Source organism: Bufo bufo, chromosome 1 (genome assembly GCF_905171765.1).
Source record: "Bufo bufo chromosome 1, aBufBuf1.1, whole genome shotgun sequence".
In the NCBI taxonomy this organism is placed as follows: Eukaryota; Metazoa; Chordata; class Amphibia; order Anura; family Bufonidae; genus Bufo; species Bufo bufo.
The window spans coordinates 229,553,662-229,572,486 of record NC_053389.1 but is presented as its reverse complement, the minus strand read 5'-3'; the positions used below and the strand labels follow the sequence as shown (position 1 = coordinate 229,572,486).

Genomic DNA, 18,825 nt, shown 5'->3' with positions numbered 1-18,825 from the left:
GTTTAGTCAAAAAACGAAGTTTTATCATATGCAAATTCGGTCTCTACCAGCAAGTAGGGCGTCTACTTGCTGGTAGCTGCTGCAGAAATCCGCCCCCTCCTCTTGTTGATTGACAGGGCCAGCCGGGATCTCCTCCTCCGGCCAGCCCTGTCGGCATTTCAAAAATCGCACGCCCGTGTTGAATCTGCGCAGGCGCTCTGAGATGAGGAGGCTCGTCTCCTCAGTGCGCCTGCGCCGATGACATCATCGAAATAGAAGACGTCATCGGCGCAGGCGCACTGAGGGAGTTCTGAGGAGACGAGCCTCCTCATCTCAGAGCGCCTGCGCAGATTCAACACGGGCGCGCGATTTTTGAAATGCCGACAGGGCTGGCCGGAGGAGGAGATCCCGGCTGGCCCTGTCAATCAACAAGAGGAGGGGGCGGATTTCTGCAGCAGCTACCAGCAAGTAGACGCCCTACTTGCTGGTAGAGACCGAATTTGCATATGATAAAACTTCGTTTTTTGACTAAACTGCTGGATCAAAGTAAGGAACACTATTATATTTTCAGATATCGCTATATAACTAATTTAACTAGCCCAAAAAAAAAAAATCACTTTAGTGGGGTGACAGAAACCCTTTAAGAAATGAAGGTCAGTCAGTCAGTCAGCCGAAAAATTGGGAAGACTTTGAAAGTAAGGGCTCATTGACCATGAAGGAGAGTGATGGGGTGCTGCACCAGATGACCTTGCCTCCACAGTCACCGGACCTGAACCCAATCAAGATGGTTTGGGGTGAGCTGGACCGCAGAGTGAAGGCAAAAGGGCCAACAAGTGCTAAGCATCTCTGGGAACTCCTTCAAGACTGTTGGAAGACCATTTCAGGGGACTACCTCTTGAAGCTCATCAAGAGAATGCCAATAGTGTGCAAAGCAGTAATCAAAGCAAAAGGTGGCTACTTTGAAGAACCTAGAATATGACATAGTTTCAGTTGTTTCACACTTGTTTGTTATGTATATAATGCCACATGTGTTAATTCATAGTTTTGATGCCTTCATAGTCATGAAAATAAAGAAAACTCTTTGAATGAGAAGGTGCGTCCAAACTTTTGGTCTGTACTGTAGGTCCAATAAAGGCTCAGCTCTCACATTTTGCATCTGTCTCTGACTAGACCGACTCCTTCTCTAGAATGGAATGTTCCCCCTCTCTATATAAAGCGGGTGACACCAGCCCCATCTAGTGGCGGCTGTGAATATGGCTTATTAATACCTTCTGCACTCATATACTGTAAAGGTATATATTTACAGAGAAACACATACTTTTGCACCTTGCAGTGTACTGCTGTTCTGTAGTGGGCCACTACATATGTAATGCTGTCTGCTGAGTTGTGTATCTAAGCCAATTATATGTAATACTGTGTACTGAGCTGTGTATCTAAGATCCATTTGCCGGACGTATTTTCCATTAATATTAGGGCTCATCCGCTTTTGCGAAACGGAACGTCCGGCCATAATAAAACAATCCTATCCTTATCCGTAATTCGGACAGGAATAGGACTCGTTCTATATTTTTGCTGATGTCGTGGAACGAACATACGGACGCAGCAGCACTTGCGGCCCCATTGAAGTGAATACGTTTGTGTGCATGAGCCTTTACATGGATGTGTCAGGGACTGAGTGCTGAGCCACATATCTAAGCCTATCAAGTGTGATACTGTCTGTATAACTAGTGTATCTAAGCCTAATGGTTATGATACTCTCAGCCCTTTAATGTGCAATATTCTCTGCTGAGCTGTGTATCTACGCTTATGTACCTGTCCTGAGCTATGTATCTAAGCCTATTGTGTGTGTGTGATACAGTTGCAGCTCTACATATTCTCACGTATTTTATTATAATATCAGTTTTTGCCACTGTTGGGGGGTCTCGCTTGGGTCACTTGTAACGCTGTCCTCGGAGTGGTCATTCGGCTGTTATAAGGTGCGACACTACGTGCTCCTCTTTGCAGCTCCCGGTATTTCAGCTGGATTTCCTGGTAGTTGGGGGACATGTTCTTTACGGTCAGTTTTCGGGGCTTGTGGGGGAACTGGGGCACACTGTAAAATCCTGTCTCCACAGGGATGGTTTCCTCTTCTGATCCAGCTGCAGTGGTAATACGTGGCGCCGTGTATCTGTCCAAAAACATCAAAGAAGAAAACTTCCTGACTCAATATGACAATATCGAAAATAAAACCCCATGCTTATTTGCACTTAGGCTGGTCATATACATTACACTCGTCTCAGCTGAACATTCATGTGTCCCAAACCGGGAGAGGGGATAAAGCCACTTATAGGCACCTCTGGCAGTGGCTTATTTCCCATAGAACATAAGTATTAGGCACAGGAATCCAACTGCCTGATCCATATCTAACCCAACGTGTGACGTCAGAGAAGAGTCAGGAGGCCCTCCATACATGTGTCCCATTACCATTCATCTAATGTGTATGACCAGCTTTATTCTACACTGACCACTGCCTCCTCTGTTTAGGCCTCATGAGCGCAACTAGAGATGAGCCAAATATTAAAAAATTTGATTTGGCTGCTGCGCCAAATTTTACAAAGAAATTCCTTTCGTGACCAATTACACTCCCCGTCATTGTACCCCCCAGATGCCGTGTTCATACATGATCGCGGCATCAGATATAAATAAGGGTACTTTCACATTAGCAGCAGGGGACTCCGGCAGGCTATTCCGGGGCATGCCGAGAGGCAGCCGGACTAAAAGTACTGCATGCCGGAGTCCCCTGCCGCTAGTGTGAAACTAGACAGACAGCGTGAATAAAAAAATAATAATAATCATACTTACCTGATCCATTTGCAGCCGCCATCTTGCTTGAAGATCTGGCGTAAATTTCACGCAGCCCGTGATGATGTCATGACAGGATTTTGTGTGAGATCTCCAAGCAAGATGGTGGCGGCCAGCCCGTCATGAGCAAATGGATCAGGTAAGTATGATTTTTTTGTTGTTTTTTACACTATTTCAGGTTAAATCGATTCGCTACCACGAAGCACAAGGAATTTCGGCTTCACAGCAAATCCAATTTATCCTGAAATTCGGATTGAAGTCCACTTTGTGGGCTTTGATTTGCTCAACACTACACGCAATCATATGTATTTTGTGCTCCTCAAAAAGCAGACTCACAAGACTTGCTCTACTGGGCTTGCTGCACTAAGTGGGCTTCTGAATAAGTGGAGTTTAAAGAACCGGAGTTTAAGATAAGGAGCAAGAAACTAAGGTTTGATAGATTTTCCTTGTGTGTTGTTGGCCTGATTCTAGAAAGTTCTCCAACTGGAGCAGACAGGGTCTAAATCTAGCTCAAATTTAGGCCCCTTGCAGACGAGCAATACGGAGTAGGTCCGGATGCGTTCAGTTAAAAATGCGTGATTTCGCAAGCAAGTTCATTTAGTTTTTCCTGCGATTGCGTTTAGTTTTTATCGACGGGTGAAATGTGCATTGATGTGTTTTTCACGCGTGTGATAAAAAACTAAAGGCTTAGAAACAACATCTCTTAGCAACCATCCGCGAAAAACGCATCGCATCCGTACTTGCTTGCGGATGCGATTTTCACGCAGCCCCATTCACTTCTATGGGGCCAGCGTTGCGTGAAAAACACAGAATATAGAACATGCTGCGATTTTCACACAACGCACAAGTGAAAACAATGCTCATGTACACAGACCCATTGAAATGAACCAGCAGGTGGCAGCAAACACGGCAGAGCTATACTTAGATAGAATGGAACTTACCATTCCATTCTAACCCCCCGTCCCCCCGTTTGGAGAGAGGTGGAAAAGTACCACTTCCTGCAGGAAGGGTGGGGACCAACCAGTTTGTAGTTAGTCTAGCTTATCGCCTGCTAGGGGACAGGTGTGCAGGGGCACGTCTCTGCTGGACATGCCCACGCCAGCTCGAACACCTTAAGCTCTGTTGGCCATGGAGGCCAAATCTTGAAGCCTCAGGAGCCAGGAGGAAGGTTCCCTGGCATAACCATAAGTCATACCAAAGAGAGAAGTGCAGCATACAGAAGTAACAGTATATTAAGCAAGCCTGTCAGTACAGCCGAGAGAAAGAAAGCAAACATAGTTATTGAAGAAGCCTGCCAGTTTAATGCTAAAGCCTGCTGGGACCAAGACAAAGCTTGAATACTGTTTCTGATGAACTTTTATTCAAGTAAAGCTGCTGTTCAACTACATACAAGGTCTGGACTCAATCTTTCTTTCAATTCCCTCAATTATTCCCCCTATTTATTGCTGCGGAACCAAAGCCTGGGGTCCAGCCATATCCAGGTAGGAGCACTGTGACACACATGAAGAGACATTTATTAGGCTGCACTATATCACTCGGCATTACTACATCTGGGATGCGTTTTATATATAGAGGGCCCTAGGGGGAGACCGCCCGTTGCAGATGCAAGCATATAGAATATTTGGAAGCCCAGATCTTGGATCAAAATAGGCAGTTTGAAATACTTAGGGGCATTGCAAACCTGGAGAGAGGCTTAGACCTCACTGTGCAGATGTCACGAACTGGAGACTCGGAACACGCCTCCGGGACGTCAGGCACGACCGAAATACTAGAGACAATGAAACAAACAGGAAACCCCAATGTACTGCGGTGGGTGTAACTAAGTAACTAGCCGGACTTCACTAGAGCCTCTGATGGGGAGGATAGACTAACCGTCGGTAGTTGCCAGGGGTGACTCCAGAGTGTAAACCAGCCAGTGGCAGCAGGAACCTGAAGGTATCAAAGGTACCAGCAGTACATTGAGCAGGCAAAGACAGGGCATGGCAAACCAAAATACAGGTAAAATATAAACCAGGCATAGCAAGAACAGAATACAGTTATAGACAAACATGGCATAAACAGACTGGGCATTCCCCCTCCGGGGAAACCAAGAACCCCCTTCTGGAGGCACAGCATGACAGACATAACAGAACAGACTAGAACAGAACACTAAGAGCAGGAACAGACGCAGATACAGCTCTGCTAAGCTATGGACAGATACAGATATGAACAGGCAAAGACATAACATAGCAACCGAACAGAAACATCAATGCAGAACAAGGAATACCACACAGAAACATGGACAGACATCAACGGCAGCAGGGACCCCAAGGGTCAGTAGCAAGGGGCACACACATCATAACCAGGAACAGAACAAACAAGACAGACCATGAGACTCCACGCTCACAGGCAGAAATAGCCAGTTTATGAGCGTACCTGCAAGGACACACCCACGGAACCTCAGGGGGGAATTAACCCTTTCAGAACCAAATGGGAGGTACTACAAGCAGGTCTTAGGAAACAGAAACTGCAGTAACGGACGTTGCCAATAGCAACCATCCAGAAATACCCTTTGGGAGAGCATACTGCCAAGAGGAGAGAAAAGTACACGGATTGCGCACACCACCAAACCGTCGCCAGCACGCAGCCCCGAGCAACCAGCCTACACAGACGGCAACCTGCAGCCGGTACGCCCGGGAACGTGGGTCATACTAATAAGGGGGTAGATAGTGTAGATAGTGAGTGGGATATAGGAGGGGACAGTGGGGATTTAGTGGGGGCTGGTGTTAGCGAGGAAAGTAGGGAGAAGACTGGGCAGAACTGTACACCAATGAAAAATAGAACTGCTGGTAACAAGAACCTGTTACATACAAACATCAACCAAGGTAACCCAGAAAATCCCAGATATTCACTTTACAGGTAATAGTAATTTAAAATGTATTTTCAAAAATGCCAGAGGTCTAGCTGTTAAAATGGGGGAGCTTGAGGCTATGGTACTAGAAGAACACAGATGTAGTTGGTGTGGCTGAGACATGGTTGGACTCTTCGCATGACTGGGCTGTTAATATTGAGGGTTTTACACTATTTAGGAAACATAGGGTCAATAGAAAAGGAGGTGGCATGTGCCTGTATGTGAGGGGTGATCTGAAGACAGGTGTGAAAGAGGCAATTGTGGGTGAGGATGGTGAGGATGTGGAAACCTTATGGGTGGAAGTTCAAAGGGATATAAACACTGAAAAAATAATACTTGGTGTAATCTATAGACCCCCTAACATCACAGAGGTGATAGAAACGCTAATGTATAACCAAATAGAGCGGGCAGCACAGGCTGGTACAGTGGTCATAATGGGAGATTTTAACTACCCAGATATTGACTGGGGTCATGGTTCTGCCTCAACCGCAAAGGGGAGAAGATTCCTCAACTTGCTGCAGGACCACTTTATGGGCCAGTTTGTAGAAGCTCCCACTAGGGCCAATGCTCTTTTGGATCTGGTAATCTCTAATGATGCAGAGCTTGTTGGAAATGTTACTGTTCAAGAAACACTAGGTAATAGTGACCACAATATAATTATATTCCCCCTAAACTATAAGAAGCAAACTCTGTCAGGCAGAGCAAAGACACTGAATATTAAAAAGGCTAACTTCCCTGGGTTGAGGGCAGAATTTCAGGGCATCGACTGGGAGCGGCTACTGTCACATAATAATACTGAGGATAAATGGGAGCAGTACACGGATTGCGCACACAAATCCACATTGAGTAATTGCATTAAAAAATGTATCCCTTTAGGGAACAAGTATAGATGGCTAAAATTGCCCCCCCCCCCCCCCCCCGGCTTACAGCTACTGTAAAAAGGCCAATAAATGACAAAAAAGGGCATTTGTGGACAAGAATAGGCATATTCTATTAGTGCCGACGATTGCCGTGTCCGTGTTTTGCGGATCCTTGGATCCGCAAAACACATTACGGACGTGTGAATGGAGCCTGACTTGAACACTGAGTGATTGGGCATTAACTTGGCAAATGAGGTTCAATGTGGATAAATGTAAAGTTATGCATCTTGGTAGTAATAATTAGTGGTGGTCTTGCGGTTCGCCCAGCGGTGGGTTCGCAGCGAACTTTGCTCGTTCGCGATTCGCCAAACATGCGAACATATGGCGATATTCGGGCCCGCCATATTCTTTTACATTGTGAAGAAGTTTGACCCATGACACATCCATCAGGTGGTACAGGACAGACAATTGAGACGTTTCAGCACATGGACATACTCCCTACCTTATAAATAAACCTGATGAGGCCGCCATTTTACATTCAGTGTTTTGCCAGTGTAGGGTGAGGTTGCTGTGTGGAGCAGGGACAGGCTGTTAGGGACACCAAACGCTAGCTAATAGGGCCACAAAAGTCATTTTAAGGACTGGTATAGGTGTACTATTAATAGGTGTGCAGTACAGAGGGGTGTAATACACTTATACTTTCTAACATAGAAAGCATATTATAGTGGATTTGTATTGTGCAGTGGTGAGCGGTTCTGCAGCTACACAGAGTGACAAACGCAATTTGAAAAGAAAATTATAACTGGTGTGATATACCACGCAATATATTGCAAGAAAATTTAGACTAGAACCTTCAGAATCACAGGTGCATATCCATGAAGCAAACATAATTACAAAAAACAAAATGGCTGCACACCGTTATATATAATGGTGTGCAGCCATTTTGTTTTTTGTAATTATGTTTGCTTCATGGATATGCACCTGTGATTCTGAAGGTTCTAGTCTAAATTTTCTTGTAGTATATATTGAGGGTAGCGCCTCTTTTAGACTGAACACGTCCATCTACCTGGGACTTCTGAGCAGAGTATGTTTGTAGCTGGTTCCTACACTGCCCTGAATATTGTAGGCTTAAGTAAGTCCAAAGAGAGGCAGTATATTTAGTGTCAGGGATCCATCTGCGGAAGCCACCTTGACGCCTGGTAGATGGGCCCGACACGTATGTGCGCTAAGAGCTTCCATTTTTCATTTATAGTCGGTATTGTTCCACTTTTATCTAGAATGACCCCCATTTCTTAGCTCTATTGTTTGTATATATAACGGTGTGCAGCCATTTTGTTTTTTGATTTGGTGTGATATACCAGTCGCCCCCCAAAAAAACTGATAGAAGCGTGGTATTATATACCAATAATATACTTTCTATATAGTGCATTTGGGTACAACAGCATTTGTTTGCTGTGTTCCCTCTGCTACACACAGTGACAAACGGTATTGGAAAAAATTATTATAACTGGTGCGATATACCAGTCGCCCCCCAAAACGACTGATAGAAGCGGGGTGTTATATACCAATAATATACTTTCTATATAGTGCATTTGGGTACAGCAGCATTTGTTTGCGGTTTTGCCTGGTTCCTTCTGTTACGCACAGTGACAAACGGTATTGGAAAAAATAACGATAACTGGTGTCTGCATGCGTGTACGCCGATATTTCGCATTGAAAAAAATAATGAATGGAGATCGCAAATTCGAATAATACATCTGGTATGTCACTGTCCATGTTGTGGGACTATTTGTGCACTTCTAGTAATTATTTCTTGGCTGCAAATATGAGCTGAAGGTTTTTCAGGTTCGCCTGCCATTAAAGGGAGTCTGTCACCAGCATTTCACTTTTTTAACCCTTCCCACAGCTCCCTAGCATGCTTACAGTTAATAAAAACGTTACCTCTGGCATCAATCCTGGACTTGTAGAACCCTCAAAAACGATCTTTAAAAGATATGCAAATGAGGGCTTGCAAGTGCCCAGGGGCGGCGTTACTCTCTTAGGTGCTCTGCTTGCTCAGCCTTCTCATTCCCCTGCCCCTTCCTACCCTCTGCCCGCCCATCCTTTCCCTCTGACCGCCTTTGTACTAACTTGTTATGCTGCCGATATCCCGCGCCGGCGCACTCATTCCTTTGGCCGGCGCATGCGCACTGCGATGGCCATTCCTTGTACGGCATCACAGTAACTATTGCGCATGCACCGGCTAACGACGCGAAAATCGTTGGTGCGGCCTCATCTGGAATATGCAGTTCAGTTCTGGGCAGCAGTCCATAGAAAGGATGCACTGCAGCTGGAAAAAGTACAGAGGAGAGCGACTAAACTGATAAGAGGCATGGAGGGTCTTAGTTATGAGGAAAGATTAAAAGAATTACATTTACTTAGTCTTGAGAAGAGACGTCTAAGGGGGGACATGATTAACCTATACAAATATATAAATGGGCCATACAAAAAATACGGTGAAAAACTGTTCCATGTAAAATGTGCTCAAAAGACAAGGGGGCACTGCCTCTGATTCAGTTCAGTCTCCGGAAGCGTCAAAGCTTCTTTACTGTAAGAACTGTGAAGCTGTAGAATAGACTTCCTCAGGACGTGGTCACAGCAGGAACAGTGGACAGTTTCAAAAAGGGTTTAGATGAATTCTTAAAAGTAAATGACATTAATGCTTATAAAAATGTGTAGAAATCTAAGTCTCACTTCCTTCTGGGACTCGCGTCTCCATCTATTCCTTGGTTGAACTTGATGGACTTAGGTCTTTTTTCAACCGTATTAGGCTACATCCACACTAGCGTTTTTTGCTGGATCCGGTTGGGTTCAGCAAAAACGCTTCCGTTACTGATAATACAACTGTCTGCATCCGTTATGAACGGATCCAATTGTATTATCTTTAAGCAAGCCAAGATGGATCCGTCATGAACTCTATTGAAAGCCAATGGGGGAAAGATCCGTTTTCTATTGTGGCAGATTGTGGCAGAGACAACAGATCCGTCCCCATTGACTTGCATTGTGGGTCATGACGGATCCGTCTTGCTCCGCATGCTGCGGTTTGCTCTCCGGTATGAGAACGGAATGCATTTTGGAGCACTCCTTCTGTTCAGTTGACAATAAAACGGGACAAAACAGAAGAGTTTTTTTTCCGGTATTAAGACCCTATGACGGATCTCAATACCGGAAAATATTAACGCTAGTGTGAAAATAGCCTTAACTATGTAACTATGTCAACTACAGATGACATGTTGCATCATTTTTCTTTTTTGGACCAATGGACTTCAATGGGTCCAGGGTCCGCAAACATGTGCGTGCAGAACTGTCAGTCGCACCGCCCTCTCACCCACATTCCGCTGTTCAGCAGTGGAAGGCCTCATGCATATGACTGTATGTATTTTGCAGTCTGCAAAACGTTAATCTGCAAAATACGTGTGACATCCGTGGTGTATCCACATTTTGCGGCCAAGCATAGGACATGTATCTTTTTGCAGAACAGACATACGGATGCAGAAAGCACACGGATGTCAACCGTATTTTGAAGATCAGCGTTTTGCACACTGCAAAATACATAGCATCATATGCAAGAGGCCTTAAACTGCGGAACAGCTGAATGTGGGTGAGGCTGCGGTGCGACTGACAGTTCTGCACTCACATGTTTGTTGACCTACAGACCTAAAGGATGATTCCCTTTACATTCCACCCCTCAACTTTTTTTTCCTTGTGGCATCACTGACTTGTTTTTAGATGAGACTTGTCTAGCATTTGTCTGCCATCTTGACAGTAGCTTTTTAACTACATATCCCATGATGCCTTGTCCGGCCATCACATAGAAAAGCTTGGCCAGGTGATATCTATCGAAAGTATAGGTATAGATCATTTCAAATTATCAGTGGGATGCCGGAGGAGAAACTGCCAAGGAGAGGTGCACGCTGCGCCATGCGCAGCAGCACGCAGCATGTCACAGGCAGTGTGCAAACTGCAGAGCAATAGCCTTACATCATCATCTCACATACATTATTAGGGATTGTTCACGCCTGTGTTGAAGGCTCCATTTGGGGCCTCCATCGCACATTCCGCCAAACAAAGTGAACTAAAAAGTCCTGCGTGCAGACACCCAAACTGAAACTAACGGAGAAGAACAACAAAATAATTAGTGGTGATGTGAATGTGGCCTTGTTAAACTTCTATCATGCTTCTCACCTTCGGAAACCTTCGGGAGGTAGGATATTTCCATAAGTGTCTGTAGGGGGTGCCCTTCCTTGGCTACGTATGCGAAGTGCCCTCAAATCTCTCTCGCTTCTCCGAATTCTGCTGCAGCAAACAAATTTATCCCATGTGTTCTCCTCCATGTGGGACGGTGGAGGGATGGTCTCCCGGGGTCCTGGACAGGTAGGAGCTGCAGTGATCTCTCTCCACACAGCACTGTCATGGGGTTTGCCTTGGCGTAATGTGAGGAGAGGGGGTAACTTGCTGACTTCTAGCCATGTGAGATAGCCAGGGGTGTGAGGTGGGGGCTGCTGAATCCTTAAGGGGCTCCTGAGAATCTTCATCAGCTCCAGCTTTGCCTCTGTACAAGGAGGGTGCTGTGTAATGATCCTATGGATGCTGCGGGGTGTGAAGCCGGACGTGTAGACTGGGGGGTCTGATAGTAAGGGAACCAGCAGAGGAGAATAAGACATGTTGGGGCTATTCGGTTAAAGCAAGTGGCTCCTGGTACCTGGAAATAGACAAAATAACTTTACTGTCAAGGCAAGGTCTTCATAATCACCTCCACTACGCTGGATCCCACAAAAAGTACTGCTTTAGTAACCATTTGCATCCCCCTTCTGGAACATCTATTCTTATGACTCTATGTTGTACTATTCCTTTATTATTCCTTCTAGAAGTTATGAATGAAATACTGTCAGTTTGCAATGAAGGTCCAGATGGATGTTACCAGTTGGGTGGGTGTCTCTGCACAGTCTGACACTAGTGGCACAGATTGGATAGTATCAGAATGTGGAGGGACTCCCCCCCCCCCCCAAACTGTTAACACCATCTGGACCTTCACTCCAAACTGCTAGTTATTCATTCATAAACTTCTAGCAGGAATAATAAAGGAATGACACAATTAAGTGGAATGTTAAATGCCAACATTCAATTAGACTATAATCTCCGCTGGGAAGAGGTTCATACAGTCTTATCTGGAAAGCTTAAAGGGACATTTCCGAGTTACGGAAACAGTGCAGCTTGCTATGTTAGGCTACTTTCACACTAGCGGCAGGACTGATCCGACAGGCTGTTCACCCTGTCGGATCCGTCCTGCCGCCGCTCCGTCCCCATTGACTATAATGGGGACAGGGGCGGAGCTCCAGCGCAGCACGGCAGTTCGTGGTGAGAGGCCGTCGGACTAAAAAGTCGGACATGCAGTACTTTTAGTCCGGTGGCCTTTCGCCGTGCTTCGCTGGAGCTCCGCCCTGTCCCCATTATAGTCAATAGGGACGGAGCGGCGGTCCGGCAGCACGGCGAAATAGCGGCAGGACGGATCCGACAGGGTGAACAGCCTGTCGGATCAGTCCTGCCGCTAGTGTGAAAGTAGTCTTACACTGCTTGTGTACAAACCGGATTCCAAAAAAGTTGGGACACTAAACAAATTGTGAATAAAAACTGAATGCAATGATGTGGAGATGGCAAATGTCAATATTTTATTTGTAATAGAACGTAGATGACAGATCAAACGTTTAATCCGAGTAAATGTATCATTTTAAAGGAAAAATACGTTGATTCCAATTTTCACGGTGTCAACAAATCCCCAAAAAGTTGGGACAAGTAGCAATAAGAGGCTGGAAAAAGTAAATTTGAGCATAACGAAGAGCTGGAAGACCAATTAACACTAATTAGGTCAATTGGCAACATGATTGGGTATAAAAAGAGCTTCTCAGAGTGGCAGTGTCTCTCAGAAGCCAAGATGGGTAGAGGATCACCAATTCCCACAATGTTGCGCAGAAAGATAGTGGAGCAATATCAGAAAGGTGTTACCCAGCGAAAAATTGCAAAGACTTTGCATCTATCATCATCACCTGTGCATAACATCATCCGAAGATTCAGAGAATCTGGAACAATCTCTGTGCGTAAGGGTCAAGGCCGTAAAACCATACTGGATGCCCGTGATCTCCGGGCCCTTAAACGACACTGCACCACAAACAGGAATGCTACTGTAAAGGAAATCACAGAATGGGCTCAGGAATACTTCCAGAAACCATTGTCAGTGAACACAATCCACCGTGCCATCCGCCGTTGCCAGCTGAAACTCTACAGTGCAAAGAAGAAGCCATTTCTAAGCAAGATCCACAAGCTCAGGCGTTTTCACTGGGCCAGGGATCATTTAAAATGGAGTGTGGCAAAATGGAAGACTGTTCTGTGGTCAGACGAGTCACGATTCAAAGTTCTTTTTGGAAATCTGGGACGCCATGTCATCCGGACCAAAGAGGACAAGGACAACCCAAGTTGTTATCAACGCTCAGTTCAGAAGCCTGCATCTCTGATGGTATGGGGTTGCATGAGTGCGTGTGGCATGGGCAGCTTGCATGTCTGGAAAGGCACCATCAATGCAGAAAAATATATTCAGGTTCTAGAACAACATATGCTCCCATCCAGACGTCATCTCTTTCAGGGAAGACCCTGCATTTTTCAACAAGATAATGCCAGACCACATTCTGCATCAATGACAACATCATGGCTGCGTAGGAGAAGGATCCGGTTACTGAAATGGCCAGTCTGCAGTCCAGATCTTTCACCTATAGAGAACATTTGGCGCATCATAAAGAGGAAGGTGCAACAAAGAAGGCCCAAGACGATTGAACAGTTAGAGGCCTGTATTAGACAAGAATGGGAGAGCATTCCTATTTCTAAACTTGAGAAACTGGTCTCCTCGGTCCCCAGACGTCTGTTGAGTGTTGTAAGAAGAAGGGGAGATGCCACACAGTGGTGAAAATGGCCTTGTACCAACTTTTTGGGGATTTGTTGACACCATGAAATTCTGATTAAACATATTTTTCCCTTAAAATGGTAATTTTCTCAGTTTAAACTTTTGTTCCGTGATTTATGTTCTATTCTGAATAAAATATTAGAAGTTGGCACCTCCACATCATTGCATTCAGTTTTTATTCACGATTTGTATAGTGTCCCAACTTTTTTGGAATCCGGTTTGTAGTTCCCATTCACTACTCTGGGAGTTACAGAAACAGCGGACGCTCGGATAGTTAAGGTCAGGATGGGACAACCCCTTTATTATCTAATAATACAGTATATTGTAAAATATTGTATACTGAGAAATTCTGGTTCTAATATACGGTATCTTGCTGTTCAATCCACTGTTTGTTTTCAGTGAATAGAAACATTCTTCATTACATCGAGGCTGAAGCCCCTACCCCTAGCTGAAGGTTTGTTACAATTATATTCAGTCTAGAAAATTGTCTGGGCACAACAGCAGCTCAAATCTCTCTCCTGTCCTGATAGTTTGTTACAATGTGTCAGTGCAGATCAAAGGTTTCAGTCTGTTTAGAGGATTGTCTACAGTGGGGTTATTTAGACACTGATGGATGTAACCTCAGCATCCACTGTGCTTGGGATCGCACTGAAAGGGCAATTGTGCCCCTAAACCAAGTAGTGACTCCATATACAAACAGGGCAAGATGCTGCTGATTAAAGACACAATATCAGGGGCCCACAACCATTTGTAACCCAGCTGTCGTCTTATGCGCAGCCTCTGGCACAAGAAATAGAAAAAAATGGCATCAAACAGAAGAGGCATCAGATTCCTAAGAGAAAACTGCTGGAGATGAGAGCTCAGACTGATCCTCCTGGGACGAGGCATGGGATTCAGCCATCATTAGACAGAAATCTCATCTAAGGGCTGAGAAACAGCATCTCAAGAGAGGACTGGGAATGAGCTGCCGTCTGTGAGAGCTGGGCACATGGGCACATGGGCACATAGACGGGCTACATGCACACGTTCAGGATTCATGTGCGGAGCGCCGCACTGAAATCCGCAGATGTTCGCAGGCAAATCTGAGCGGTCAATCCGCATCAATTGGTGCAGATTTGCGTGCGGATTTGGTGCATGCGGATTTTACTAAGTGAATGAAGAAAATCCGGTCAGGAAAAATAAAATAAATTGACATGCTGCGGATTTTAAAATCCGCAGCGCAGGTCAAAGTCCGCGCGGAAAAAATCTGCATCGTGTGCGCTGAGAATTTCAAATTCTCATAGAATACAATGTACATGACCTACGGTGCGGATTTTCCGTGTGAAAAATCCGCACGCAATGCTGATCGTGTGCATTTAGCCAGGAACTGGGCAACCTATTCATCTTCTATACACGTCCACACCTATTTGTATAGAATATATGTAATTCATGTTATACCCAACAGTATCGTAAAAAATACAACTCTGACCTTATGATACGTCAATCTGCCATACCATTGAAACCACTGGCAGGTGAAGTGGGTAACATTGGTCACCTGGTGGTACCCGTCAAGGGTTGATGTGTTGAAAGCAGAAAACATGGGCAAGCGTGTGTATCTGAGCCAGTTTGGCAAGAGCCAAGTCATGTGTATATACCGTATACTGCTACAGAACCAAGTCATGTGTATATACTGTATACTGCTACAGAACCAAGTCATGTGTATATACTTTATACTGCTACAGACCCAAGTCATGTGTATATACCGTATACTACTATAGGACCTAGTCATGTGTATATACTGTATACTGCTACAGACCCAAGTCATGTGTATATACTATATACTGCTACAGAACCAAGTCATGTGTATATACCGTATACTGCTACAGAACCAAGTCATGTGTATATACCGTATACTGCTACAGAACCAAGTCATGTGTATATACCGTATACTGCTACAGAACCAAGTCATGTGTATATACCGTATACTGCTACAGAACCAAGTCATGTGTATATACCGTATACTGCTACAGAACCAAGTCATGTGTATATACTGTATACTGCTACAGACCCAAGTCATGTGTATATACCGTATACTACTACAGGACCTAGTCATGTGTATATACTGTATACTACTATAGGACCTAGTCATGTGTATATACTGTATACTGCTACAGAACCAAGTCATGTGTATATACTGTATACTGCTACAGACCCAAGTCATGTGTATATACCGTATACTACTATAGGACCTAGTCATGTGTATATACTGTATACTGCTACAGAACCAAGTCATGTGTATATACTGTATACTGCTACAGAACCAAGTCATGTGTATATACCGTATACTGCTACAGAACCAAGTCATGTGTATATACCGTATACTGCTACAGAACCAAGTCATGTGTATATACTGTATACTGCTACAGAACCAAGTCATGTGTATATACTGTATACTGCTACAGAACCAAGTCATGTGTATATACTGTATACTGCTACAGAACCAAGTCATGTGTATATACCGTATACTACTATAGGACCAAGTCATGTGTATATACTGTATACTACTACAGACCCAAGTCATGTGTATATACCGTATACTGCTACAGACCCAAGTCATGTGTATATACCGTATACTGCTACAGAACCAAGTCATGTGTATATACCGTATACTGCTACAGAACCAAGTCATGTGTATATACCGTATACTGCTACAGAACCAAGTCATGTGTATATACCGTATACTGCTACAGAACCAAGTCATGTGTATATACTGTATACTGCTACAGACCCAAGTCATGTGTATATACCGTATACTACTACAGGACCTAGTCATGTGTATATACTGTATACTACTATAGGACCTAGTCATGTGTATATACTGTATACTGCTACAGAACCAAGTCATGTGTATATACTGTATACTGCTACAGACCCAAGTCATGTGTATATACCGTATACTACTATAGGACCTAGTCATGTGTATATACTGTATACTGCTACAGAACCAAGTCATGTGTATATACTGTATACTGCTACAGAACCAAGTCATGTGTATATACCGTATACTGCTACAGAACCAAGTCATGTGTATATACCGTATACTGCTACAGAACCAAGTCATGTGTATATACTGTATACTGCTACAGAACCAAGTCATGTGTATATACTGTATACTGCTACAGAACCAAGTCATGTGTATATACTGTATACTGCTACAGAACCAAGTCATGTGTATATACCGTATACTACTATAGGACCAAGTCATGTGTATATACTGTATACTACTACAGACCCAAGTCATGTGTATATACCGTATACTGCTACAGACCCAAGTCATGTGTATATACCGTATACTACTATAGGACCTAGTCATGTGTATATACTGTATACTACTACAGACCCAAGTCATGTGTATATACCGTATACTACTACAGAACCAAGTCATGTGTATATACTGTATACTGCTACAGAACCAAGTCATGTGTATATACTGTATACTGCTACAGACCCAAGTCATGTGTATATACCGTATACTACTATAGGACCTAGTCATGTGTATATACTGTATACTACTACAGACCCAAGTCATGTGTATATACCGTATACTACTACAGAACCAAGTCATGTGTATATACTGTATACTGCTACAGAACCAAGTCATGTGTATATACCGTATACTGCTACAGAACCAAGTCATGTGTATATACCGTATACTGCTACAGAACCAAGTCATGTGTATATACTGTATACTGCTACAGAACCAAGTCATGTGTATATACCGTATACTGCTACAGAACCAAGTCATGTGTATATACCGTATACTGCTACAGAACCAAGTCATGTGTATATACCGTATACTACTATAGAACCAAGTCATGTGTATATACTGTATACTGCTACAGACCCAAGTCATGTGTATATACTGTATACTGCTACAGAACCAAGTCATGTGTATATACCGTATACTGCTACAGAACCAAGTCATGTGTATATACTGTATACTGCTACAGACCCAAGTCATGTGTATATACCGTATACTACTATAGGACCAAGTCATGTGTATATACTGTATACTACTACAGACCCAAGTCATGTGTATATACCGTATACTACTACAGAACCAAGTCATGTGTATATACTGTATACTGCTACAGAACCAAGTCATGTGTATATACTGTATACTGCTACAGAACCAAGTCATGTGTATATACCGTATACTGCTACAGAACCAAGTCATGTGTATATACCGTATACTGCTACAGAACCAAGTCATGTGTATATACTGTATACTGCTACAGAACCAAGTCATGTGTATATACTGTATACTGCTACAGAACCAAGTCATGTGTATATACCGTATACTGCTACAGAACCAAGTCATGTGTATATACCGTATACTGCTACAGAACCAAGTCATGTGTATATACTGTATACTGCTACAGAACCAAGTCATGTGTATATACTGTATACTACTACAGAACCAAGTCATGTGTATATACTGTATACTACTACAGAACCAAGTCATGTGTATATACTGTATACTACTACAGAACCAAGTCATGTGTATATACTGTATACTGCTACAGAACCAAGTCATGTGTATATACTGTATACTGCTACAGAACCAAGTCATGTGTATATACCGTATACTGCTACAGAACCAAGTCATGTGTATATACCGTATACTGCTACAGAACCAAGTCATGTGTATATACTGTATACTGCTACAGAACCAAGTCATGTGTATATACTGTATACTACTACAGAACCAAGTCATGTGTATATACTGTATACTACTACAGAACCAAGTCATGTGTATATACTGTATACTACTACAGAACCAAGTCGTGTGTATATACTGTATACTACTATAGAACCAAGTCATGTGTATATACCATATACTGCTACAGAACCAAGTCATGTGTATATACTATATACTGCTACAGAAACAACTCATGTGTATATACCGTATACTGCTACAGAACCAAGTTGTGTGTATTGTGAGGCAGTGACAGGCCTCACGGCTGCTAGGGGAGAGATATGGCAGGAGTTTCCATTTCTTCGCTGTCAATCAGCAGGTCAGAGGCCGCACCAGGTGGAACAATCAGTCTGGGATAAGAGCCCAGTCCAGACTTTTAGGAGGAGGAAGAGTCTGTGTGCAGCAGAGGCCTGGGAAGGCTCTGTACAAGTGGGCTCAGCCGAGCTGGCTGAGGGGCCACGGGGCTAGGTGTTAGCCTGAACTTTGGGGGACTCCGCGAGGTCTTGGAATCGACGGTCGCTAGGCC

The 18,825-nt window shown here is 43.9% G+C and overlaps 1 protein-coding gene across 1 annotated transcript; it reads right to left on the bottom strand.

The window, feature by feature from the left end:
• Positions 1–1,809: 1,809 nt before the first annotated feature.
• TEX52 (testis expressed 52) lies at positions 1,810–11,283 on the bottom strand. Its single transcript, XM_040436250.1, has 2 exons — positions 10,795–11,283; positions 1,810–2,146 (listed from the first exon to the last, which is right to left on the bottom strand). Exons 1-2 carry the CDS (start codon positions 11,271–11,273, stop codon positions 1,876–1,878), a joined length of 750 nt encoding a protein of 249 aa, XP_040292184.1. The 5' UTR covers positions 11,274–11,283; the 3' UTR covers positions 1,810–1,875.
• Between the last annotated feature and the right edge of the window lie 7,542 nt (positions 11,284–18,825).